Below are 25636 nucleotides of genomic sequence, written 5' to 3'. Positions count from 1 at the left end.
CCGCGATCGATGGCCGCGCGTACTTTCGCGCTTCCAGCGAGCGCAGATTTTATTGATGAATCAGGGGCAGTGCCTTGAATGGTAATACCCATTAAATGATAGTTTTTATATCATAATTGTTTTCAATGAATCATAAGTAAATCATTTGGTAGATTTTGGCTGGATCTTTATGGCATGTAGTAAATACGTAAAGCACGTAAAGCAGTCTAGAGGTCATCAGGGAGAAGCTTATCTCGACCTTTTAATGAATAGATAGTGCAAGGTTTCATTAAAATTTGCACCTAGCAGCAAACAGTTTACTTTCCATGCAGTTCTAGTGATCAGGTCTGAAGACTTACCAGAACATAAATATACAATAATAGCTAACAACACTGTGATTTCCAGCATATTAGAACAGTCAGGACCATTTTTGGCCATTTTGGTGCCCTAAGCAAGGTATGTCCAGTGATGTTCCCTGCTCTTCCACGACATCTCCTCTCACCCAAGTCAGCAAGACACCTCTGTTAGCATCCATGTAGATAGAAGAAGAAATTTCAAAGTATAAGAACAATTCCCCCCACTGTAAGACTGCAGCTTAACTCATATAAGTCAACCCCACTCTCCATACTTTAGGGGCCTGAAAGCTCTTCAAGTCTGAAGAAAATAGACTATCATGGGGGAACCTCTGTGATCCAGCAAACTTGGGATGGATTTATGCTCTAAAAATGTATGCATTGATAGTCCATATTCTCCAGTCTTGGGGAGCTTTAAAAATAACAAACACAATGAGACTGAAGAGGATACACTTTCATCAGTGAAGCTGGGTGATCCAGCAAATCTGGAATAGATTTCCTTAAGTCATTTACTATTTGCTAGCAAACGATTTGAATCCTGGCCCACATCCATTCCAGCTGATGATAGAGTATCCTCTCCAGCCATGGAGAGCTTTAATAAATCATGCTCAGTGTCTCATTGTTCTCGTACTAAGTTTTCACTGTAGTCCATCCACAATCTATCACTGCCCTCTATTCCTCCAATGTTCAGTCCACTTTCCAGGCTCAGTAAGATAGACTCCAGTTGCTAGAAACCTTCTTGACGGAAGTGAAGGGAAGTGTTTCTTTTTAGAGGAGAAGATGTCCTCAGGGTTCAGGGGGATGCCATTTTGTTGTAGCCTTCTCAGAAGGAAAAAGGAAGAAGGGAGCTTCCTTCATTGTGCCAGTCCAACACTGCTTGCACCCTTCAGCTCTTTAGTAGCCTAGAAATTTGCTTAAACTGCCGATTCCCTGAAACTGCCCTGAGTGTGCTTGGATTGATGCTTGAAGAGTTATTAAAGAAGATCTGGTACTTTGCTCTGACTGGATCTCATTGATGGATCCATAAATTATACAACTGGCCATTGATTTGCTACTTAGTAGGCATGGTATGCTTGCAATCGCTGAATTCAGTCAACTAGTTGATGCAGAAATAAATGTTTGTAGTTGTAATCCATCATCTTGTCCTGTAACTAACTACCATCTTCATACAAAGATATGTACAGGGTGTCAGCCCTGCATGATTTTACTTAACTACCTAAATCATTTCATTTTTCTATACCGCTTTATGAAGTTTGTATATGACAATGATGGGTAAACCTAAACGGTCACTGCTTCCTGCATAACTACATAACCTATAACAGATTCCACTTTCTTCCTAAATTAAAATTCTTACCTTCTGCTAAAACATCATCACCATGAAATGAATTTCAATAAAAAAGGGCATGCATTGTATGGCACAGATTAGCAATAAACAGGAAATCCCTGTACTGTGTAGAAGATCTCCAGCTTTGTAAAATACACATAAACATGTGTAATGGATGCCTGCAGGCACCTAAACACTAACAGCTACTGAACAAAAGACAAAGCATCCAGAAAGTGGCACTTTAGCTTCCAGTTATCTCAGTGTGGACGCCTCATTACTCCTCAACACACAATGTACAGATGTTAGAGTGATGAATAGCGCGGAGTTAGCAGCTGTAATACAGGAGTGCTCTTTAACCAAGCGTATCCACACTATGTCTGAAGAGAAAATTGGCACCTGCATCCTGGAGGTAGAGCCCCAGCCATGTGTGAATGAATGCAGACTGCCTTTCTGATTAGGCTGTAATATGGTTAACCCTTGCCACAAGTGGAAGATCCTTGAACTTTATTAGGAGGGTGGCAAGGGCACACACTGCAAAAATAAATAGTGATTTCTGGGGCGTACAATATATTAATATCATAATACGGAGTACAAAAATAAAACTTTATGAGATGATTTTAAATATTTAAATCACCTATCAATAGTTTAAACAGGACTTCAATAAAAACATCAGAGGGAGATTTAAAAAAGAACCAATATATTGACAACAAGCCCATCTGATCCTCCTAAAGGTTTAGATAAGAGGAAGCCATTTATTATGGTAAGTAAGGCCAATCTGTACTTTATAGCTGTGTGTTACATACTTCACACCATTGTGCTCTATACTGTAATGTAAAAAAATAATTTCCATCGAGGATATAAAATTGTAGTCTATAGGTTGACAGAGTTAAAAACAAGAAAGTACAAATATGTAGCTGCTGTCCATGGTGGACAATCTGGTTCCAGCTATATACTGTATACGTTAAAGAAATGGTGTATTATTAGGAGCCAGTGAAGTATAGTACATGCACATGTGCTTACAAAGAATATGTTGGCAGGAGAAGAGAGCAGATAGATGACCCGTCATTTTGTGTTTTAGTAAAACTTAACTTAAGGTTGCTGTTGGTCTAATCCTGCAGAAACAAAACTCTCAGGTTTGGTCACTACACTGCAAAAGTGAAAAACACACAATTCAACAAAATTAATTTATAAGGAAGTATTTAAGATTGTTTGGTTCATTTAGAAGACTATTTATCACACCCAGTAGGTTTAGGTTAGGCTTGTGTTTTCACTCAGTACATACCATGTTATCCAAAATTGAAGACTAAACTCTTTTATTTTAGTTGCTCTGTAGTAGGCTAGATATGTTTTGGCCTTTAGAACAGTTTATTGAATCAATTTTGTACAAATGTATGAATCAAAATTGAAAGCAGTTAGAGGCAAGTTGGGTGAATCTTGGGTAAAGTCCTTTATTTGTAAATTGACTCTCAGGGTCTTTTATATTTATGTGTTTTTGGAGACTTTGGTTATTTTTTCTTAATTGACTTTTGTTTTGTTGAATTTTTTTTCTGTAAAGTAAATACAATATTTAATTATTGAGAATTTGTCCTGGATAGTTGAAAAAAGCTCTGTTACACTCAGATGCTCCCAGATTTGCTCATCCCTACTGTCTAATCAAAGTCAGGTTTTATTGCTTAACTACTAGAGAAACTAACTGAAGAAAAGTTACCATTTACCAGAAATTACCAAATAGGCACTAGTTTGGCTATGTTCTGTGGCAATGCTGTGTAATTTTCAGGATTGACTCAACAGAAATATAAATCATTTGGCAGGTAAAATAACTCCTACCACACGCTTCCCGTATATATTTAGCTGATTGTCTAGAGTTTAGTGAAAATCTGACAAACGGAAACAGAACACAACTAATATATTTTTACATTTCTTTACTTTTTAAAATGTATCATCATTGTTGTACTTCTGTTTGTAAGGGCCAAGAAACACCTAATTTATTCAACAGACCACTGAGCAAGTCCCATAGAAGAATTTATTCTGCATCGGCTCTGCTCTCAAAGTGTCACACGGTATTGATTAGCAGATGACAATGTACAGACTTTATCTGGCCAGCATAATCTGCCTTGGGGACATGAGATCCTGATGAAGGTGTCAGGAAACTGATCGACTGATAACATGACTGTTTATATACATTGTAGCAATCTCATGAAGGATCTTCTCCTGTCACATTACAAAGACTCATTACGCTATCTACTGATAAACGCCTGGTTTATAGATCCCAATCAATAATGCTGCCGATACATTTTTAATGAAAGCTGTAGAGAAAATGTTGATTATTCACTCTGATGTCTTTATAAGGCGTTGACTGAAACTTCCTTATAATGAAACTTGCATTTTTTTTTTGCTTTTCTTCTCTGCAAATCTACTTCGATACAAAAGATCACTGTGCATTTAATATTTCTACAACCCTAGCGCAAATGATTGACCACTAAGTTAATTCCTAATAAATTGTTTAAAATACATTTACGTTTAAGCTGTTCACACACATAAATCTGTATGTTTTTGCGATAAAAAATACATTATAAATTTTTAAAGCCCAACTAATTTAGTTTAAAGTACATTCCAGATGCATTAAAACAAAGGGTTGGTAAGTTCTTTGGTTTTACAGAAAACAGCCAATCCTACAGAGAAAACTTGCATGCTGCAATGAAGGACTCTTGCTATCTCTCTGCAGAAGGCCCAAACATTAAAATGTTTTAAGTCCCTTTCCTTAGAATACAAATCATATATGCTACAGGAATCAGTACTTGAATGTGGATGAATAGGCGTTTCCACTGAGATGGTTCTTTGGAGTTTGGCTTTGCAACACCAACTACTTGTCAGGCTTTTTGATCAGGAAACAGGTAAGTGTTCCTCCACATACCTTGTCCATTGGAATCTTAAATGCCAAGATATCTCTAAAATTCAAATGAAACTTGAGACATACGAATTCATAAACTTTGGTACAAATTTAAAATCATCTGAATTTCGAGACCTACTGAAGTAGGCATGTAGAACTATCCATGGCCTAATTGCAACTTTACCTAATGTGCCGATATGATAAGTAGTACTTATTAATATTATTATTACACAGTATTACACACTATTACTTACACTCTGTTCATGCTAGGAGTGAGGAAATCAGAGTAATGTCCTGCCCTACAACAAATTTACAATTAAATGTTGCTTGGGTGGAACACTAGATCCTTTTTTTTAACTCATGCCAAAAGGTAAGGAAGGAATCAATATCAGTTTTTTTTTGCTGCAGTCTATATCGCCATTTGCTAAGATTTCCACTTCTTCTTGATTTAGTGAAAGGTAGTCATTGCAACAGGAATCTCTCGATTTTTTAGTACAGTGGGAAAACTGGTAGAGATCTTTATCCTTCCCACTCTATTCATTATTCTTTTTTTATTAATGCTGGATTTAAAGCTACGTAAAAGTCTAACTCTAAAATTCCTATGACTGGTGCAAAAGTTTGGACCTAGTTACAAATCCTTAGGTAAGAAAAGGGCTTCAATATTTGTATTTAAACTGTACATTTAGATTTTGAATTTAAGATATCATTCTTAACCAAAATGTAACAATAATCTTACCTACCTTGACTGAAATGTATTAAAAAGATAAAGTCTCTTACCATAGCACAGAAGGGTTCTGGAGGGTCACCACAGGTGCTGTTTGGAGGATCCAGCTTTACCTTCAGATATGGTGTCATGTCTTTTGATTCTGGCTGACAAGCCATATATTCCCACACAATGCCTTCATCTGACTTGGTTTGTGTCTTACACATGTCATAATGTCCATGCTGCATTGCTATAGAGACTGCCACCCACAGGGTGTGGAGACTGAGCACCAAGAAAAGGTACATATTGAGAATTTTTGATGTTGACCACACTTGTTGAATGCAGTAACTTCCAAGATGTTCAGCTATTACAACTTGATTTTGGGTAATATATTTCTGCAGTAAAGTTCAGGATAGTGATGGAGACCCAACATTCTTTGTCCAACTTGCAATTTGTATCATGATCGGCATATTTTTAGAAGATCCATAAACTTAAAATAAACAAAACTTCAACATTTTTCTCTGGTACTTGAAGTTAATTAAATGTTCTTGGTTAATGATAATAAGATTAGATGGTTATTGAAATCTTTGTTAGATCTTTGATTCTTTTAACACCTTTATCGTTGTCTTGCTATTCTTTAAATGTTTAGGCAAAGTTCTCAGGAATATGACAATGACACAAAAAGGGAAGTCTTATATTGCACAGATGATAAACCAAAGTGCATCCTTTGTTCCGAGGTTGGGATTTGTTCAGACGGGATTACCTCAGTACTTGATAGGAATCAATCTTCCTCTAGCTTTGGCTTTTCCACCTTTGAAAAAAGAGAAAAAAATCAGGTTGAGTTTATTGTCTGAAAAATCAATGTTTTTCTGTAACAGCACACAGTCTGACATTTGATGGATCTTATCAATAAGGACAAGAGATAATCATTCAGTAAGAGGTTCTTGTGGTTTAAACCATGTGTAAGAAAGGAATCATAGATAAAAAAAATAGATGTCTAATGCCATATCATATTCTTAAGCCACTAACCCTACCAACAACAAAATGTTAATTCACACAGTATAGTATAGATTTATTGTTTTTTTCAAAATGAAAAATGATCTAAGTTTATTAGAAGTAGAGAAATTGAAAATTACAGCATTGCGAACCACTAGAATAAAGATACATTCTTCTTCTATCACATTTATGTGTTTGAACTGAATAATGTCATGTTAATGTAGTGTTCCTTGAAATGTGAATGTTTTTGTCAATGCAGAGAATCTATGCTTTATAACTTTTGCCTTATATACAAATATTTCTTCCTTTCTTTCCAGTTCTCTTCCCCACCAGAAAAAATCTGTACAAATTTTATACAGTATCAACAGCACAAAAGTAGCAAGCATGGAGCAGGTCCTTACTGGAACACAAAAGGATTCCAGATTCTCCATTAAATCCACCAAAACTCTGTAGTAGAAGATGTGTAAATATAAAACATAGAATCCATTTTATTCATCTAAGGTCATTTATTGTGGAATCAGTTATTTTAGAATCATGATGTGTACCACATATATGTTTCACTGTGACAATTGTAAGCTTTACACGTGTTACATATATTGAAGTGGATATATTACGTCTTTCAAGGATTACACGTTTAGTGTGATTTTCCATTAATTGACCCACATTTATTTATAACTAGTGTTAAGTGTTAAAGCTTAAATTGCTTTATAAAGCTGGTTGTTGTGAACTTAAAACAGAAGCACAGTCGTGTCATCTCATGCAATAAGTATGTTTGTACGCTCTCTTCATGTACATAAAATCATCTGAACTCTTCACACTTAACCTAACCTACGAAATTAACCTTTACCCAGGACCTGTAACCTTAGTCAAAACTCGAACATTATTCAAAGTGCAAAGTAATGCTTTAAATAAACACTTAACTAACAGCCTTGTTGCTTAAAATAAATTTACACTTGAACTTCTAACACTTAACCATAACCTTAACCTAACCCCTTACAGTAATATAGCCACTGCATATTTCTACCTATATTCTCCTGTTCTGAAAATTAAAGTGCACTAACCTGTTGTCAGTAAGTGTTAGGTGTCATTTTAACTCTTGATTAGGATGTACCACTGGGCCCTTACACTGATTTTTTTTAACATGCCTACTACTAGCTGAAAGAGAAAATATATACTGGATGCATCATTAAGGATCAATTCACTTTTTAGGCCTGTAGACATTGAACCTTCTCTAACCTATAGGCTGCAAAAATATTCTTTCAGATATTATCTGAAGTGTTTTTTCTTTGGGCTTTATTACATTTTATCTTGTTGGGTTGTGAAGAACACGTTTCTGCGGAAAGATAGGCTAAGCCTACATCTAAATTCATTGCAATATCTGGCTCATTGAAATGATAACTAAATCCCATTACCTTCCAACAAGGTCCTGACTGTTTAACTGTTTTATATACTGGACTTTATTCCACCTCCAAAATGGTCTTGCCAACATTTACATTTTTTCACATGAATTGATGAAATTATATACCTTATTTTATAGATAAACAGTTTACCAAAGACAGCGGAATCCCATGCATTTTGCAATGTGTGAAGGTGTAACAAATGTGTGTAGCACAACAGTTTAATTTTCATTTGTGCATCATAATTATGTCTAGGTGTATGCTGTATAGGTGAGCATTATCTCTGATTTTCTTGCCATTTTGACACTTTTTATTTTTTTTTCGCTAATTTTTTTTCCAAATATGTGACAATATACATTTTCTTCATCAAAGTGCATTACAAAGTTTAAAGAAAACAATAAACGGCAACAAGGTCAGCTTTCACTCCAGGCAAATTCAACCTTTTCCCAATGCAGCAGTGCTGCCATTCTTCTTTTTTTCATGTCTGCGTTACTGAAATATCAGGAGTCTATATGAGACCCTGATCTTTTCAATGTTTGTAGCAGGCTAAGGTTTGGGACATGGCTTCGACCCTAAGTAATAATCCAGAAGAGTTCAAGGCTGATTGCTCCTCAGGTCATTTATTTTAAGGCCAACATGTTAACCAAGTCCCACCTGTTCTGTATTCTGCACCACTTTGTACCTAACCATTCAAACAATTACAGCCACACTAACATACATATCATCCACTGACTATTTAAGACAAGAATTATTTAGGAACAGTTGTGATGTTACAAATACATTAAATAAGGGTTAACCTATTTATCGTGGGTAGTTTTTAAAAATCATAACTAGATGAACATCAGATCAAATTTAGGATCCGTTCATGTAGAAAGCCAGGTTGTTTCTAAAAGAATGTAAACTTTTTCTTTCTTTCTCATATCCATACACTTTATGCTATAGATGTAGGTTTGCATTGGCTCAGATTGGTAGCAGACAAGTGAAATGTCAACAGATGTTCCAACTAGTGTTTCCATGGCAAACTCATTTACAATAATGAGTTCATGCGCAAACAGGCAGCTTTACATTATATTGGATTCATAAGACAGTTTTGGTGCCATGTTTTATGTGGGTGTTCTAGTGTAAAAAGGTCTAAGCTGCATAAACACAGCAAATGTATGAATGCTTTGTGCTTTTAAGGTTGACTTGTGTGTGTTATCTAGGAAGAGACAACAACAATGTTGCTTTTAAAGATGAGACAACGGTAAGCATCCTTATAACGATAAATAACTAGCTAAAGAGGAATGCAAAGCGTAAGAAAGTATTAAACCATAGCAGCTTGCAAAGACAGAAACAATCAAACTGTTCTTAAATGTTAATTAAAAATGTGGTTGTATTCAAACACATGTGGAGGTTACAAACTTTTCTGATCAATCCTGCTAAATTAACTTTGATGCTATACTGTTTCAACTTATGAAAATAAATTGGACAACTGGAAGTATACAAATGTACAAGACCCCTCTGCCATAACAATACCGGCCTGTGTTACCTTCAGTACTGAGAATTATAATTGGACCCTGGTAGTTGTCTCTTTTCCACAATACAGTGAGGTGGTATGTCTCAAAGATGTCATAAACACTATGCATACTAGCATCAAGTATGGGTGCACATATACGAGAACCAACACACATTCTTATCCAATATTGTTCCTAAATATCAATACAAAACAACACAGGATATTGAATAAAGTACCAAAATAACAATAAATTATAGTCCCATATAACACACCCAACTTAAACCTTATCCAGGTGCTGGTCCTCGAAGGAACCTATTGCAATTATAGTCTGCTCCCTCCTGATCGAAATTGCTCCCAGCTGTCAATTCTCCCAGCTCAGGAATGATATAACCTCTTTTTAAACACAGACCAAATTTGTATTAAAACCACAACTATTACCAACCACGGAGACTCCGCACCAAAGATGAGTCCTCAACCCCACTGAAAGTTGTACCAATAAACACAAACCCTTTGAGAACCCTATCCCATAAACCCTCTATGTTACAAACCAAACACAAGAAAGGGGCAGAAGGACAGGAGGCTTTCTCCTGCACCCTGTCTAATCTAATGACCTCACCCCCACCTCTTCCTAACAATTTATCACCTTAACCCCACCCTCACCCCTGCCTCCTTACCCATCCTCAAAGTGACCTCCTGATCACCCCAAAACCAAACCTAATACCCTATCCAGTCTACCCCATGTATGCCCAGTCATGCCAGCTATACTCCCTTGCCCCACGCTACAGAGCTGTCTTTCTGGCCTGCCCAAGTATGATGGCTGAAGATCCAAACCCAGAAGAAGGGGTGAAAATGTCAGAGCTGGCAATGGAGTTAGGAAAGATGAGTTTAGTTCCCCTTTAAAGTAGACATAGCATCAACTATATGTTTTCAGGGTAAATGCATGCATGCGAAGCAGTTTGTAACAAGTATGTATGTTGTTCATCTTTAAAGTTGTGATGTAGCAGTATGACCAGAATAGGAAAGGACTTTTGCATGGCTCCAAAAGGGAGGGATTTATAGGTAAGTATTCTTCAATCAGGAATATATATTTGTTATTTACCACTCTCATTTTTACATCCACGTTTGGGCACTTTTGTGTTCTTGAAGCTCTGGAATTACATTAAACGGCATTTCGAGAAGAAGGTGTATTCTGTATGGAGCTGCTTTCAAAATACATACATAACGCCAGAAGGCATACCGCAAGACTTATTATTTACGCTAACGGTAAAAAATGTTTATGTTTAACTCCCCCCCACTCATGTGTGGGTATTTAAAGTGAATATAGATTCATTGTGTTAATTAGCTTTTTGTTGTTTTATTAAATCCAACCCTAATGCACAAGTTTACATGGCATCAGGAGATGGTATAGGAGATGTCTACAGCCCATTTAAATTCATGACTATTTACTTCTTTGATTGGTATAAACTTCCAAACCTATGTAATATTCTGATTACACAAGAACATGAAAGAAATATAACTCAGATTTTGTTATATTCAGAGTCTCTTTCACGTTAGGCCTAAAACTGCCTATATACCTAACAAAAGTTTATAATGAACAATCTGTTCAATCCAATCTTCATATCATTCAGAAAATGATAGCACTAAATGATACATTTTTAAAATTGGCAACAGGAAAATCCATTGTCGGAGAAAGCCAATATTATTTACCAAATCAATATTTTCTGTGTTGTTGAGTGATCATTTCCAAGCAAAAAGGATGTTCCAATCAAGTGATCATTATTTTATTGTTACATATCAGGACAGGATTAGGATCTGTAGCATACAAGCGATGGGTTCATTTTATGTTTCTAGCTGTATCCCCTAGTGAGTCAGTCACTCCTGGGTTATTGAGAAAATAAGAGAAAGACAATGAAGCCCTAGATTCTTCACAAGAATGAAATAAAAACCATCTAACATTATTAAACTAGGTGCCAGGAAGGTCTTGGGTTTAAGTGCCATGCTGAAGGGCTTCCATTTCCACAACAAACATGACATGTTTAATATCTGCCTTTTGCATCACATAGACATTATTAACGCATTAGCAATGTCAGACAGTCTGAGCGATGTGGACCTGGCCTGCGTTTAATGATGTGCGGCTGACACAGGCCAGCAGTGACCAGGAGTACATTACAGATAAGACACTTGGGGTCACAAGCCTTGACAGTGTACCAGCGGATTACTTGGTGTCCTTTATCTAGAACACACTAATAAATGCAGCTTTTATTTCCACTCGGACACATCTGAAAATGGTGCTGACTTCTCCAATTAAATATTTAACCCCAGCAGCACATGCCATCAATATGAATATTACTCCTATTAGTATACCAGTCGCGGTGTATCCTGAATCACGGTTTAAAAAAAAAAGTGTAAATCTTTGCCACAGTAAAAGTCATTCTATTATAAAATACAGCCAATAGCAGTATTTGTGAATAGGACTGAAGGTGTACACATCTCCCAATGACTAAATATAAGTTCAGGAGGGGGTAGTCTTATGTCTATTAAGGTTGAAGTTTACAGTATGGCTAAATTTGGGAGCACAAGCACCATTCATGTTTTTTTAAATCAAACTAATTACAAGGGCCAATAAGGGGGCTTTTGGTTAAGCCAGCAATCTCATGATAAATGAAGTGGGGATGTGGTAAAGTGCAGTTATAGTGTCAATGAGGTGGAAGCTGTTACAAAGAACGCAAAAGCAAAGGAAATCTGACAAAGCTGCAAAGGGAGGGATTACAATTAGTTAGAAACCTGTATCTAAACTGAAAACTAGTATCCCTTTGTTGTCTTCTGTTTTAATATTTATAGTGGTGGTGGGTCATTTTGTGGTTGATTTGAGGCCAGTATTCACTTACTAGTTAATGACCTCTCCACTGAAAATGTTTGTCTTTTGCTGCATGGTTTTCCTTTAAAATGGTTTTTTTTCACAGGGTAATATTTTGGGTTTGTATTTATTTGGAAGCTATTATTTTATTTTGTTGATGTGGCCTTTATTTTAGGTTGAATTGCTTGTGGATGTTGTTTTTGCAGTGACTTAATTCTTGTAGTATCACCTGTCTGTACATTTTGTCTTTAGAGCATCTTGACTTGTTATTGGTGTTTAAAACTATTCTGCTTCTGCACAGTTTTATCCTGCTGTATCACCATTAGTATTTATTTCCTCGTAGTGAAACATTAGCCTGTAGTCTTGTTGTTAGAATATTTTGCCTAATATGCCTGATGAAAACTGTCCTGGTGCTAACTTGCAGTAAATGTTGAGGCTGTTTGTCTTCACTTTGTCAAGTCATGCTGTATAAAGTTGCTGGTCACTTTCCACTGTTCATCTGTGCCATCTATAGTCTCTTAATTCTTACAGTACACATTGCTTGTACTTTATTTCCTCCAATGAATTTCAGTCAGTTCTTTTTTTTTTAAAATGTCCTGCCACTGGTCAACCTTATGCTGCTGTATCATCTGCTAATTCTTATGAGATTGATAGGAATTGGCCAGTGGCAGGAGCAAGAAAATGAGCAGACACAGAAAACTACCAGTCAAATCCCATCTGCCAGGTAAAGTGGGACTAATTTTGTTTAAGCACCTCAGTTGGATTTCTACTGCTATTGGGGGCTGCATTAAAAGGATTTCCCAGGGACTATTATTTCACCAGACAGAATGTGAAGGTGAGTCTCCAACAACAACACTGAGAAAAATATTAACTTCCAAGTCAAAAAGTGGCAGATGCAAACATGCACAAGGTAGCTCCAATGGTAGTTCTGAAGTAGGACATACATGTTACAATGTTACTTTTAGGGTAACAGCTACAATGCAGTTGTATGTTATATGAAGCAACAGAAAAAATCCACCAACAGACTTATTTTGTAAAGTAATTTCCAAGCAGTTTCTTAAAAAAGCTTCTTACTAGTAAGATGCTGTATGATATTATTTTTATATTATTTTTGTAAACCCAGTTAGATCATTACTGGATAATGGTGCTTCTTTATGCAATGCAGGCAGATTGTTACTGGTGAAAGTAGCAATGGGTGCATCCTGTCACATAACTCTTTCCATCAGCTCTTAGTCCTGATGAAACAATTGGGCTTCCAGAATTCCTTACAATTTGAAGGGAGGGATGCAATTATCAAAATGTACTTCTGAATGTCACTTTGTATGTGTGTGATTTATTCTATGATTAATAGAACTATATTCTAATAAATAAAAGAAGCAGGCCAGGGACAGTTGGGACAGTTATAGCAAAAAGAAAATACTCTTTTACCTTTACTACAGATCCCTCGACCCCTGCAGAGGTTTCCTGGATTGGGTCCCGCACCATCCTGCCATCTTCTTCTTCCTGCATTTGCCTATGTCACCCGATCTAGGCACAAGTGCAAGATTGGGTGATGTAGCCTGTGGTTAACTTATGTGTCCCTAAAATTTGCCCATCTCACCTTGATCTTGATAAGTTGATAAGTGTGGGGAAAGGGTTGAAAAGTACCTTTAGAGGGACTGTACATTTCAGTCTGATAGCAGTCACCTGGGCTACTACAGCTGTAGTTAAATCTACCATCTCATCTACCCCGGTGGCAGCATCAGGACCCTGTTATTAAGTCACATCACCTGTTTCTTGTTTGCATTGATTAAGGCATCTTATTATATATGCTGTGAGCTCCCAATCGGTTTCATGTGAAAGCTGACCACCTCTTTAAAATCCCCATTCTAAATGCAGCAGACAAGTGCTTTTAATTCTATTTCTATGTTAATTCATTTTGCGGTTTTAAATATGAGACAGAGAAATTCAAGACTGTAAGTAAAACAGCATACCAAAAGAAAAAAAAAAAACCTTGGTTTTTGTTTAAACATTAAATAGAGCCACCATCCTACCTTCTCCAAAATGTGCAGCGTAAAGTAGCATAATGCTAAATTAGATCTGAGCTGCCTTGCAATTAATAAACAAAAATTGGTCTCATTCACAGCACCCACTTCAGACTCTAAACAGATTCTCTGTGCAGAATAATGAAACTTAAATTAGCTAAAACGCTCGTTTTCTGCGAGACAGAAAAATTAATTCAATCAGGCGCCGGTCCAAAGGAAATTGGCAATTTGCAGTGATTGTCCCTAGCAAAATCACTAGAAAATTTGCCCAGAATAACTGTTTTCAGTCATCTTCCAAGCAAAGTACATCAATCTGTTATATCTGCAGTTATCATAGGCAGTGTCAACACACATCTGTGCCCACATACATCACGTTACAGATATTAGTAGCTCAATTATTAGAAGACTTTAAGAGACACAAATAATAACGTTGACTTTTTTTTTAATTAGCAGAAACAATGGCAGTACCATGGTAAAGAAACTTGACATGAATAATATATTACATTGGTCAGTATCTTAAATGATAGGTTTGTTAAAGGGGTTACAATGATGAACTCTTTTAACAAAATGTACTAAGTTTATCTTATCCTGCTATACTTGTATGGGCTTTTGAATTTTACATTGTAGCTCTATAGAAATGTTGAGCTTTTTTCTTTCCCTAGGGACAGGTCTAGATCTGCCTTTGTAAAACTTCTTCCCACAATAGAAACTCTTGAAATAATGTATAATGTGCTGATCTCAGGGAACCTCTGCAAAAAAAAAAAACATGCTTATAGTTCACAGTATACCATGGTCAGTAACTTGTAAAGATGTTATTAGAATTAGGATTTTCCTATATAGAGCTGTTGCGTATTGTGCTAATCTGGTACTGTGCAGAGTGGATCATTTTAACTAAATCCATTACTATACAGTAAGTTATTCTTTACAAAATCTTGTAGACAGTGAAGATATTAGTATCTCTTTATATTGGAGGTCAGTGGAACATTGCTTTTGTACATCTGTGTTTAATGTGCTTTTTACTTTGGTGGTTCGTGGGATAATGCATCTATACATTGTTGGCCTTAATAAAAGCGCCCCAGAAATTGAAAAGAAAATGCTTCCCCATTGGTGGTCAGTGGGAGAGATCTCACTCTTACATTGGTGGTCATGAGGGAGGTGTGTACTCAGGAGAATATGTTCCATTCTTACATTGGTGGTTAATAGGTGATGTACATTCTTACATTGGTAGGAGAGGTCCACCTTTAGATTGGTGGATATTGAATGGAATGCCCTATTACATTGGTGATCAATCATTACCGCTTGACACTGAGACCAACAGGCATCATCAAGTACAAAAGCAATCTACCACTGCTCTTGGATTCCCTAGCCATCTCTTAGGAAACCCCAGGGTTTCCAATCCAAAAACAAATTGTTATAACAACTGGGAACAAATGGTTTACATACACACTTACACAATAACTGTTGTCCACAAAGTGTCATCCCAACTGGTTACAATGTTCTATCTCTCATTCACACATACACATGTGCACTGTTGTCACCTTACCTATGTCTACACACAAAATGTCACCTTAACTGGGCACAGCTATTGTCCGGAGAGCCATTAAAAACATAAAAGAACCATATACAACATTTACAAATTTTATCAATTTGCAAATGTATTTATGACACGTATTTTTCTGTAATAAGCTATTAGCATTTTAGGTTTATTGGCCCTTTAAGTTAGTTTTCAAGTGTTTGAATAACGTGATTAATGTAAAACTAATAGCATGAAGGACTGGTTAATAGAACAGGGTTTTCTAATTAAAACCAGAGCTAAAGAATTTCACAGTGCATGCAGTACATATCATAAGGAAACAGCATGGCAGCGATTGATGCACAGATTAATTTTAGACTTCTGCCCTCAGCATGACCTAGAATGGAGAAATCCAAAATTACATTTTGACCATGCACCAGTTAAATATTCTGGAGCAAATACAATGATATATCTTTGTGAAGAAAACACAGTTCAGAGCACAAAAATGTCTTGTATTAGTGTTCTGTAACAAAGGCACTGCAGCACAGAATACACTACAAGAATCCATTATCACTTAGAATGTCAGGCATGGACAGAGATTTCAGATATAAGTGGAACAATATTGGATGGACGAGCAATGATCGGAATCCTAGAGGTCACCAGGTGCCTGGTTGGAACACGTTGAAAAGAAGAAAATTGTATTTCATCTATGCCATCAATCAGTGTTCATAGATTTATTGATAATATATTTTAGACAGTTAACAATTAATAATGATATTAGATATGTAATAGATAATGATCAATAATTATATAAAATTTTTAAATATATAGCAATTTTCTGTACAGACTCAAATTGGTCTTTTTGGCACAAAGTGGCTTGTATAGTCGCCCATGGTAACAATTCAGAAATCATTCTTCATTGTTTTGACTGCTCATATTTGAAGACATATAAAACCTGACTTGCTGCATATTGCACGTCATTCCTGCTATTCCATATGGTAACTACGTAATGCAACAAAGCACCGGAATTTGTTCTTAATAATACAGAAATGGTAATTGTCTGACAGCTTGAGGCAGAAATTCAAGCATTATATCAAGAGACCTCAGCAAAGTGATTTACCATGAAAATGAATACATATATAAAATCATCATAGCAGTAGGAGTTACATATATTATTTGCAGGTGGAGATGTACAATAGAATAAATGAGATGTTTTAGCAGCGAGATGCTTTATTGAAAAAGGGGAAAAATATACGTTTTCTATGTAAAAGAAACCAGCAGTAGATATTAAACAGGCAGCATGCTATGTGCAGAGATAAACACTTGGAAACGTGAGTGTGACAATACTAGCTGTGTTAGGAATCAGCTTTGATCATATATAATCTAATCAGGCAAGACTTGGGGCCTTCATGATATTTTAAGCCAGCTTAGAAATAATTACACACACCTCTACAGCCAGAGGTGCAACCGGAGATTTCTTGAAAGCTGAACACAGACTTTGTAATGTAATACCCCCTCATACAAAAATAAATATTATATATACACATGTAACGAGAGAGCGAGATACTACTACATTATAGCAAAGATGTGTTCACCTTAGCTGAATGTTCTTGTAAAATGTTAAAGTAAAAAAAACAGTTAAAAGAACTCTCAGCAATTCAGGCAATTCTATTTTGCAGACTATGATTTTAAGCATTGTGTAAAAATGATAATTTCTCAACACATATTTTTTAGAATGATGATACAAAACATTCATTTTTGAAATAGAAATGCTATTATGAACGTTTTTTTTTTTTCTAATTATATATTTGATCATTTAAATGTCATAGAATAGAACTGACAGTTCATGGTAACAGTCACATTACACTAATAGTTTAAAAAGTGGCGAGTTTATTTGATGATAGTGCTCAAAAACATTTTTTGAACAAAACAAGTAAACTGTAGTGACTAATTGTCAATTTATTTTTTTGAGTTTATGAATATTTAAACTAATATTTTTCAATACAGTATTATCTGTGTAAATATAATAATTTAATGGAAGGTGCTTCTATTCTACTTTGGCAAATGCAGTGCATGCTGGGTTGTCCAATAGGAAAGCCCAGCACTAGCTCTGCACCTGTTGATTGCACTGTAGAGCTACATGGCACTGACTCTACTCTTACTTGTTTGGTTGTTTAGCAGACACAATCAAGTATACATCTCTGTAACATTTCACTTCTGGTTATAAGTACCTGTTATTTTTATATGTAAAAATATTGCATTTATTTCTAAAAATAATCAATAAATAAAGACATGATATGGCACTATATATTCTTTTGTTGGCTTCTTCTGCATATTAGCTTTAATGATGGCAACAGTGCAGTGGGGCTCTGATGGCAGTGATAATAAAAAGTTTGTTATGAGCCTCAGAAAGTCAGTAAAAGAAATTATTGGGAATACAACTTCCTAGGTGGTGCAATGTATATTTTATTCAACAAGCTTGATTAACACATATTTTACTCCATTAACAACTCAAGACAAACCTCCATTGTAAAATAATATAAAAAGACAATTTATAGCAGAACTACCTATGTGGACATTGTCTTCTCTAATTTTAAAACAACTGCTGGCACAAACTGAACTCCATTCTTCTAGAAGATTCCACATCTTGCGACAGCAAAAACAGAATGAATACCATAGCTTAAATTGTTATTAAGGGAAGTATTTGGACTCCAAAAACTAAAATCCCATATAAGCGTTAGCATGTTGGCATCCTTTTTATGGTTTGAAATCCACAGGTTTCCTAAAAGTAATAGCTGGAGATTCAGCCATTAAAGATTCTTGTTCCGGCATTTCCCATAACAGGCTGACAACACTTTCCCTGTCTAAAAGTTTGCATGTTGTCATCTTGTCCAATGGGTATTACAAGTGGCTGTTTTGGCACATATAACTCAGTCATGGCGCCCAGTTGTCTCTATGAGGAAATCCATTCTGGTAAATGCAATGGAGTCATCACTGGAGCTCATGCATTAAAAAGTGGCTGAAAATAGGCTGCAAAAGACCAGCAGTGCTAAGAGATGATATTATTAATTTAAAAAAATCACAAATGTCTGTCATAGACAATGCCAAATACTGTTAAGTTCAGGTTTATGTCTTGTTTGAGAAGATATGGAAATACCTTCATTAAATAACATAAGCAGAGCAGATTCACATATGGAGAAGTACTAAGGATGAGAAGCATGTAATCTGATTTATAAATGGTAACATATGTGGATAATGAACATATAGAAAAAAATGGCAGAAAATCAAATGATTTCTGTCCATGCACTCTGAAGCTACACACTCTTCCTAATATAAAATCTACGTCATTCTAAAAATCACATTCCATATCATGTTCTTCATTAGTAAGACTGACAAAAATGACCTTGTCAGTGTCTGATGGAGGGCATAAATTAGCAGAAAATATAAGATGAGGAGAACAGGCATGGTGTCAGTATATTCACAGTTTACTTTATTATAATGTTATATCTTTTATTATTATCTTATATTTACTGATCTATGGCTATCCTTTTTTTCTGATAATCCTAAACATATCTAGCTATTTACCAGGGAGAGAATTTACCATTGTATGCAACCTATATGGAGAAGAAGAAGCATTATTTAAGCTTTAAACCGGATTTTAGAATTCAGCTTTGCGATGGAATGTTTAAAATGTAGGCATTGCATAGGTTTGTGTTTGAATAAATATAGCAGATCATGTTAATGTTACAAGCAGTGTATATTTCCGGTTGTACTGACTACTTTTGATGGTCTTGTGACATTTAAGATAAGGTAAACAGATGAAGGGTTATGGTGGAACAAGGGCATTCATGATAGCAGTAGATAAGTACAACCAAAAAACGATGGGAGTGAAAGTGTACATCAGAGAAAGTAATTGTGCGGTACACAGATAGCAATGATTTATACAAATATGTGTTCATGCTGAATGTGATCCATTTATACATAGCTTACATGGGTTATGTCAAGGTGCCTGCAGGTTGCATGGTTCCTTCCCAAATGTGTTCAAGTCCATGTCCCTTTTGTATGTAATATTACAACACTGACTTGTAAACTCTTCAAGAGCAATGACAAGCTAATAATATTTGAAAGTGTCTTTTCCATTCTTTGAAATATGACCATATAGCAAATATGACTAAAATATATAATAACCTAATATAGGTTCAGGACTTAACATTCAGAGTCTAGGTTACCGCAGTGTAAATACATGACAAAATTACATAGGGTGTGACAATGTGTAATGATAGTAAACTCTATGATGCAAATATTAAAGATTTCATTTACATACATCTACACATTTAAAATATTGATAGGCGATATTGTTATTTGAATATACAATAGCAACCCATGTAATAGCTGATGAACGTCATTTTTAACAATAAAAGTGTAACTATATTCACAAAGATCATCTATAGTTGATCATCTAGATTTACTATATGCAAATACACAACTCAAAATGTACAATCTATACAATTTTTTTACGTACAATGATATGGGCATTGCTCATATACTGATCTACACAATGATTTGTGCAGTGCTCATACATTGATCTATACAATGATTTTATCACTGCTTATACAATCATACACTGATCTATACAATGATATTATCACTGCTTATACAATGATCCTCATACAATATGTGCAGTGCTCATACACTGATCTATACAATGATGTTATTACTACTTGTACAATGATCATTATACAATGATATGTGCACTGCTCATACGCTGATCTATACAATGATATTATCACTACTTATGCAATGATTTATATACAATTATATGTGCACTGCTCATACACTGATCTATACAATGATATTATATTCACAAGTATCTCCCAATTTAATTAGGATTTAGCCAGATGGCAGAGAGTTATATTTTAATGTTTTTGTGGGTATTAAAGTCCAGACCTCAAACTCTTTAACCTTACCATGTCATTGTATTGTTTATTACAGAATTTGTGATTATGAAAACCTGATGTGTGTGTAATGTCCTTACCTATATTATCCGGAAAATAAATGTATCTGAAGTCTGGAAAATAAATGTATCTGAAGTCTTCCATATAACACCAATTAGGCAATTAGGGTCATTTGCACTGAAAGCTCCCATAAAACTACATATTATCCTACCGGCAACAGCTGGCTGCCAGTGATGTGCATATTAAGATATATTTTTATCTGACAATTAGGGAAGATTCGTATTTTAACAAGATCCAGACTATGAAGGGAAATAAGAAGTGTGTGGGATTTCTTGGCCTTTTTTCCATTCTTCTGAGTTAAGAAGCAGAAATGACTCATAATAACAGAACGCAGAATTAAGATATTCTTGACCTCATTTTCTTTTAAGAAAGGAAGCATGGAGACCCTTGACATTTTCAGTTTTCTATAATAGGTATAGCTAGTTAAAATATTTGGATCTATCTTCAGTTTAAAAAGGTGCTACATAAAACATTTTTAAAAGGTTATAGGCATCTGATTTTAAAGCATTGTATGCTTTACATGCTATTGATATATCTCCTGCACCGTTGGCTGATCGCTAATGAGAATGACGGTAAAAAAAATTCTACCCTATCCTGAAATGCTTCGCATTGCACCTGTGTTCATATATCAACCATTATATCATTCTTTCCATGCTTTTCCATCACCTGTGACTCTGCAGGAAAAAAAACTGATTTGATTTTCAATGCCCTGTGGACATGTTTTACTGGTAATACACAGGTCTAGATTACTGTATAAAGAGGCATTTCTAGCAAAACATATGTTAGCAAGTTGGTGATGATGCAGAATGATTTTTGGAAGTGTTCTTAAGAGTTTCTTTCTGTTCATTTTTAGCTTTTAATGACTGGCGATTACTGTAGCCAATTCCTTAAGGGACATTTTGGGACTAAGATTCTCTAACTTGCATTTATGAAGATGACATTAATCTATGTGCAATAGATGCATACAAAAACACTATCCTGATTGTTAAATTGACAAAAAACAGTAGCAATTGTGATTTCTATTATAGCTACCTAGTAATAATAAACATATAATTTTTAAATGGTCCCTACAAAGCAAAATAACTTTTTTCATTCAATTAAATTTCCTTAGCATAGCTTGTTTCCATAAATCAAATCCTTTCTAGAACTGAAGAGATAGAGTGAAATGACAGAATGTTTACCCAAGAGTATTAATAATTGTGAGAATACTAATTATATACTGACTGTCAATCAAGGTTGAGCAATAATTCTTTAGAGCACAGAGGACATCAGGAGCTTCTCCTATGAAGCATGTGTGTTTTATGCAATACCCTGGAGCGGTTCCTTGAACTTTCTACGTTAAAGCAGCAGGCAGACCTCCCTGGAATTTTAGGAAAAAATGGATGGAGATTCAAGAAGACGCCCCATGCCATAGGGCTTAATGCTATTGTTGTATTTGTAAAAATGGACTCACACTTGAATGGGTTTATCTGTCCTGATAAAAGCTCAATCCTCTCACTCTGCCTTGATAATTGGGCTGTTTTCTTGTTGCGGGAATGAGATCACTACTACTAAATATTCACAGGATGTGTCACCCATAAGTTTACAGCTTCACATTAATTTCCATGTGTTCAGTTACAGTGTGAGATGTGAATGCAAAATGAAATTGACTTTAGTCACTGCAAAGGGAGTTAGCGTGCAATATAACAAGAGGAGGCATATACTGTACACAATGCTGATATATATATATATATATATATATATATATATATATATATATATATATTTATAGTTACTTTAATATCATAAGACATGTCCATGCAAAAATCATTTTTTTTATTTTTTAGTTGCTGTGTTAATGGATTTTTCAACACACGATCAGCTAAAATTTTGTGCATATCTATTTACCTAATCAGTTATTTTCTCTACCATGTCCTTCATGTTTATCTGATCTACCAAGTAAATGAATTTAAGATTGGAAATAGTGGTCGTACTTGATCAGATTTGTATTGTGAGTAACTGCTATAGTAAAAATGACTTGTTTAGTAAATATTTCTTCTTGCTTTGGGCTTTCAGGTTCTACTTAACTTGCTCATCAAATGTCATTATTAAAATGTTAACATGATGCTGATGCATGTTATTAGTATGAAATAGATATATAAGTGCAAAATATCAGTATGAAAATAGACTCAATGTAGTGCACACAGTACAAGCTCCCTAAATGTTATCATAGCCTTGCAGTGAAGAAGTGGTATATCTTTTTTTCAGCTGAGACGATGTGTTAAGTCTAAGCAAGTTAAATAACACTATTTAAACAGCTAGAAGCACTTGATGATTCTTTGCCACCTTTCATGGATCGTGCTGCTTGTAGCAGCCATGCTCTGCCAGTGTCGCCCACTAGGTGGCGCTGGGCGTCATTGCCGTTTTCCTTTAGGGAGCAATTTGAGTGCTAATGTTGTGTGGATGCTGAGATGTTAATGGTCGGAGCGCTCTTTACAGTCACTTGTATAACAGAGCCTGGCAAAAACTGGAGCATCAGCAGCGCTGTGAGAAGGCTGAAACAACGGAATCAGCTTGAAGTTAGGAATGAAAGATTTGTATTTCTCTTGGATTGTGATGACATGAGGTCTTTTTTATGACTTGCATCCATTGACTCCTAGGGATCGATTAAGGAGTCATTAACTCAAACTGTAAGTACTGCTATGATAAGTATAGTAAGCCATCTACCCATAGGCAGATTGGGTGCTTTCTTCTGTACCTGTGCTAGGTGAAACCTAGAAGCTGACCTCCTTTTAATAAAATTCTATATTCCTGGCTATAGTGCTGACTTCACCAAGCTGGGGTGGTTTTAGACTAATTGGGGCAGATATGAAGTGGGGGCCCTAAATGTACCCCATTCCATCTCCTTGCATCCCTGCCATTCTGGTACTTAGTGCCCTGGAAACGGTGGGATCCATGGGCAATCCCCCAACATGCCTACCCTCCCCTAAAACCAGTGATCTGGAACACACATGTAACCAATGAAGTGAGACTGAAGTCAAAACTCTTGCTCTGTTCTTGTTCCAAGTCATTGACTCAAAAAGGAACAGAAGGGTCAGCGGGGCAGCCAGATGACTAGCATCTTCAGAAAGAGAACACACTAACTTCAAGTTTTTCTCAGCACAGGTATTATTTAAACACTATTGTGCACTGTCCCCTTTTATAGTTACAAATGCATACATTAATAAATTGGCACAGGCATGTTCTGACTTTTTGTAGAATGGATTATCTAAATGAGATGCCTAATATGCATAGTATAGGGATGCGCGCTGGGTGCCACTCTGGAATCAAACATCTCCATCTCTTTTTATTGCTGAATCCATGCACACTATCTATATGGAAGGGAATAGCAATTGCGCTGTGTTCACCTACACATCTCATGTTCATAACAGAGATCAGAAGGAATTTCATTCAAAGGCTGTAGCTGGCACAGAGCAGCAAGACACAGAGCAAAGATACAGAAACCTGTTCAAAGAGTTACATCCTCAAAGCTCATCTTGACAAAAAATAAGGAACAATTAGAAAGAACCCTCTCCCCCCCATCCCCTGCTCATCCCCCTAAGGGAGTTCACCTGAATCTCCTGCTTGCAGCTTGCGCCTAGAACATCTCAGCAATAAAAGAAATGCAAATGAGCAGAAAGACATTCAGGGAAAAAAGTATGTACTTACTGAAAGAAGGCTTTCTGGGTCCTAATTAGAGGGAAGTCCCTGTCTCAGGAGTTATAATCCTTTTATTGGTGCTCATTAGCAAACCGGAGTATTTTATCCAGAAGAATGAGCCCCTTTCCTTCCTTTTCTTGGATGGAACCTGTATCCAAAGAGTTCAGCACAGCATCAGCTGCTATTATCCATGCCAAAAGCCAAGAGGGACCCCCTGGATGCTAGGTCTGTGGCAGGACTTTCTGGGTGATAAAGTGCATGTTATCCTCTTAGATCCTGAAAAGAAAGACAAAAAGAAAAAAAAATACCAAAAGAGGAGGGGAAAATCAAGAGTTGATGTCCTGGCTGTGCGTTCCAGGTGTTCCGACTGCTCCTTCTACTCTCGGCCTCCAGATGTGCAATGTGGGGAGATGTTGTTGGTCCAGAGTGCTGAAATGCACAGGAGCTACTGCTCTCATTGTATTTAGAAGGGAGATTTGTTGAGAGGGATTGAGAGGCAGCATCAATCACTCCCAATTACCATTGGCATGATGGGTGGGGACCTTGCTGTCCTTGTAGTGACCAGTCTGTCCCTCCAACTTACTGCAAAACACATAGCTCTGAGGTGTCAGAGAGGGGACACATGCTGGAAAAGGATAAGCCAGGGACCTCTCTTTGGGTGGGGTGGGGAGAGGCTTATCCTGACCACACAGCAGCAGGCGGGGAGCAGGACAGAGTTGGGGGTGCTGCTGGCACACACAAGGAGGAGGAGAGAGATGTCTTGCTGTTTGGAGAGAAGATTTCCAAATGCCAGCAAACAAGAGATTGCAAACCTTATACTTGCTCTACTCCAGGATTCCTGAGCGGTCCTAAAGACCTTAGCTGATTATCCTTGACAAGCTCTGCATTATTGATTGCAAGCTCTGCGGTTCTCCCAGGGGCAAAATCCCAGCTGTTACAGAAGGTATTTTGCCTTTGAAAGGAATAGTTCTCACTTAATTAGCAAAAAATCTGCAGCAAAACCCAGCTTTACAAATTGGGTGTTTGCCAAATAATATATTAACCCCTTGCTTGCTTCCCAGACGTAGACCCCCTGGCATTATCAGCTTACAAGGGCATGCAGTGTTAATATGTAGCAAGTGTCATATTTAAGCTGAATACGCAAAACTCCTTATACTTAGATTTTTATATTGTTTTGATAAACTTATTAATATAAGAAAATATGAATGTAAATATAAATTTATTTCTATTTTATATACTAAATAAATGATGATCTGTGTGTATTTGAGTATAACTGTATGGATGTCATAGATTTTTGGACAATGTTTGTAGTCTGATTGTAAAATTGTATTGTCCTATGAAGTAGTGCTTCATAGTGCTTCACAAAATCACAATATTGTAAATATGCTAATTCAACGAATATGTGAATAAGA

At 36.1% G+C, this 25636-nt stretch overlaps 1 protein-coding gene across 3 annotated transcripts in view; it reads right to left on the bottom strand.

Annotated features, from left to right (window-relative positions):
• The window catches only part of NTNG1 (netrin G1), a 167501-nt gene extending 142505 nt beyond the window's left edge, over positions 1-24996 (bottom strand). For all 3 annotated transcript variants that reach the window (XM_072420027.1, XM_072420028.1, XM_072420029.1), the window contains exons 1-2: positions 24234-24996; positions 5324-6060 (exon numbers count right to left, since the gene is read on the bottom strand). In XM_072420027.1, coding sequence (XP_072276128.1) covers positions 5324-5554 — 231 coding nt within the window. In that variant the 5' untranslated portion in view covers positions 5555-6060; positions 24234-24996. The remainder of the gene's footprint in view (positions 1-5323; positions 6061-24233) is intronic.
• Positions 24997-25636: the final 640 nt, after the last annotated feature.

The sequence above is a fragment of the Pyxicephalus adspersus genome, chromosome 8 (genome assembly GCF_032062135.1).
Source record: "Pyxicephalus adspersus chromosome 8, UCB_Pads_2.0, whole genome shotgun sequence".
NCBI lineage: Eukaryota > Metazoa > Chordata > Amphibia > Anura > Pyxicephalidae > Pyxicephalus > Pyxicephalus adspersus.
Note: the sequence above shows the minus strand (reverse complement) of the source record. Positions and strands in the feature narration are given on the sequence as shown.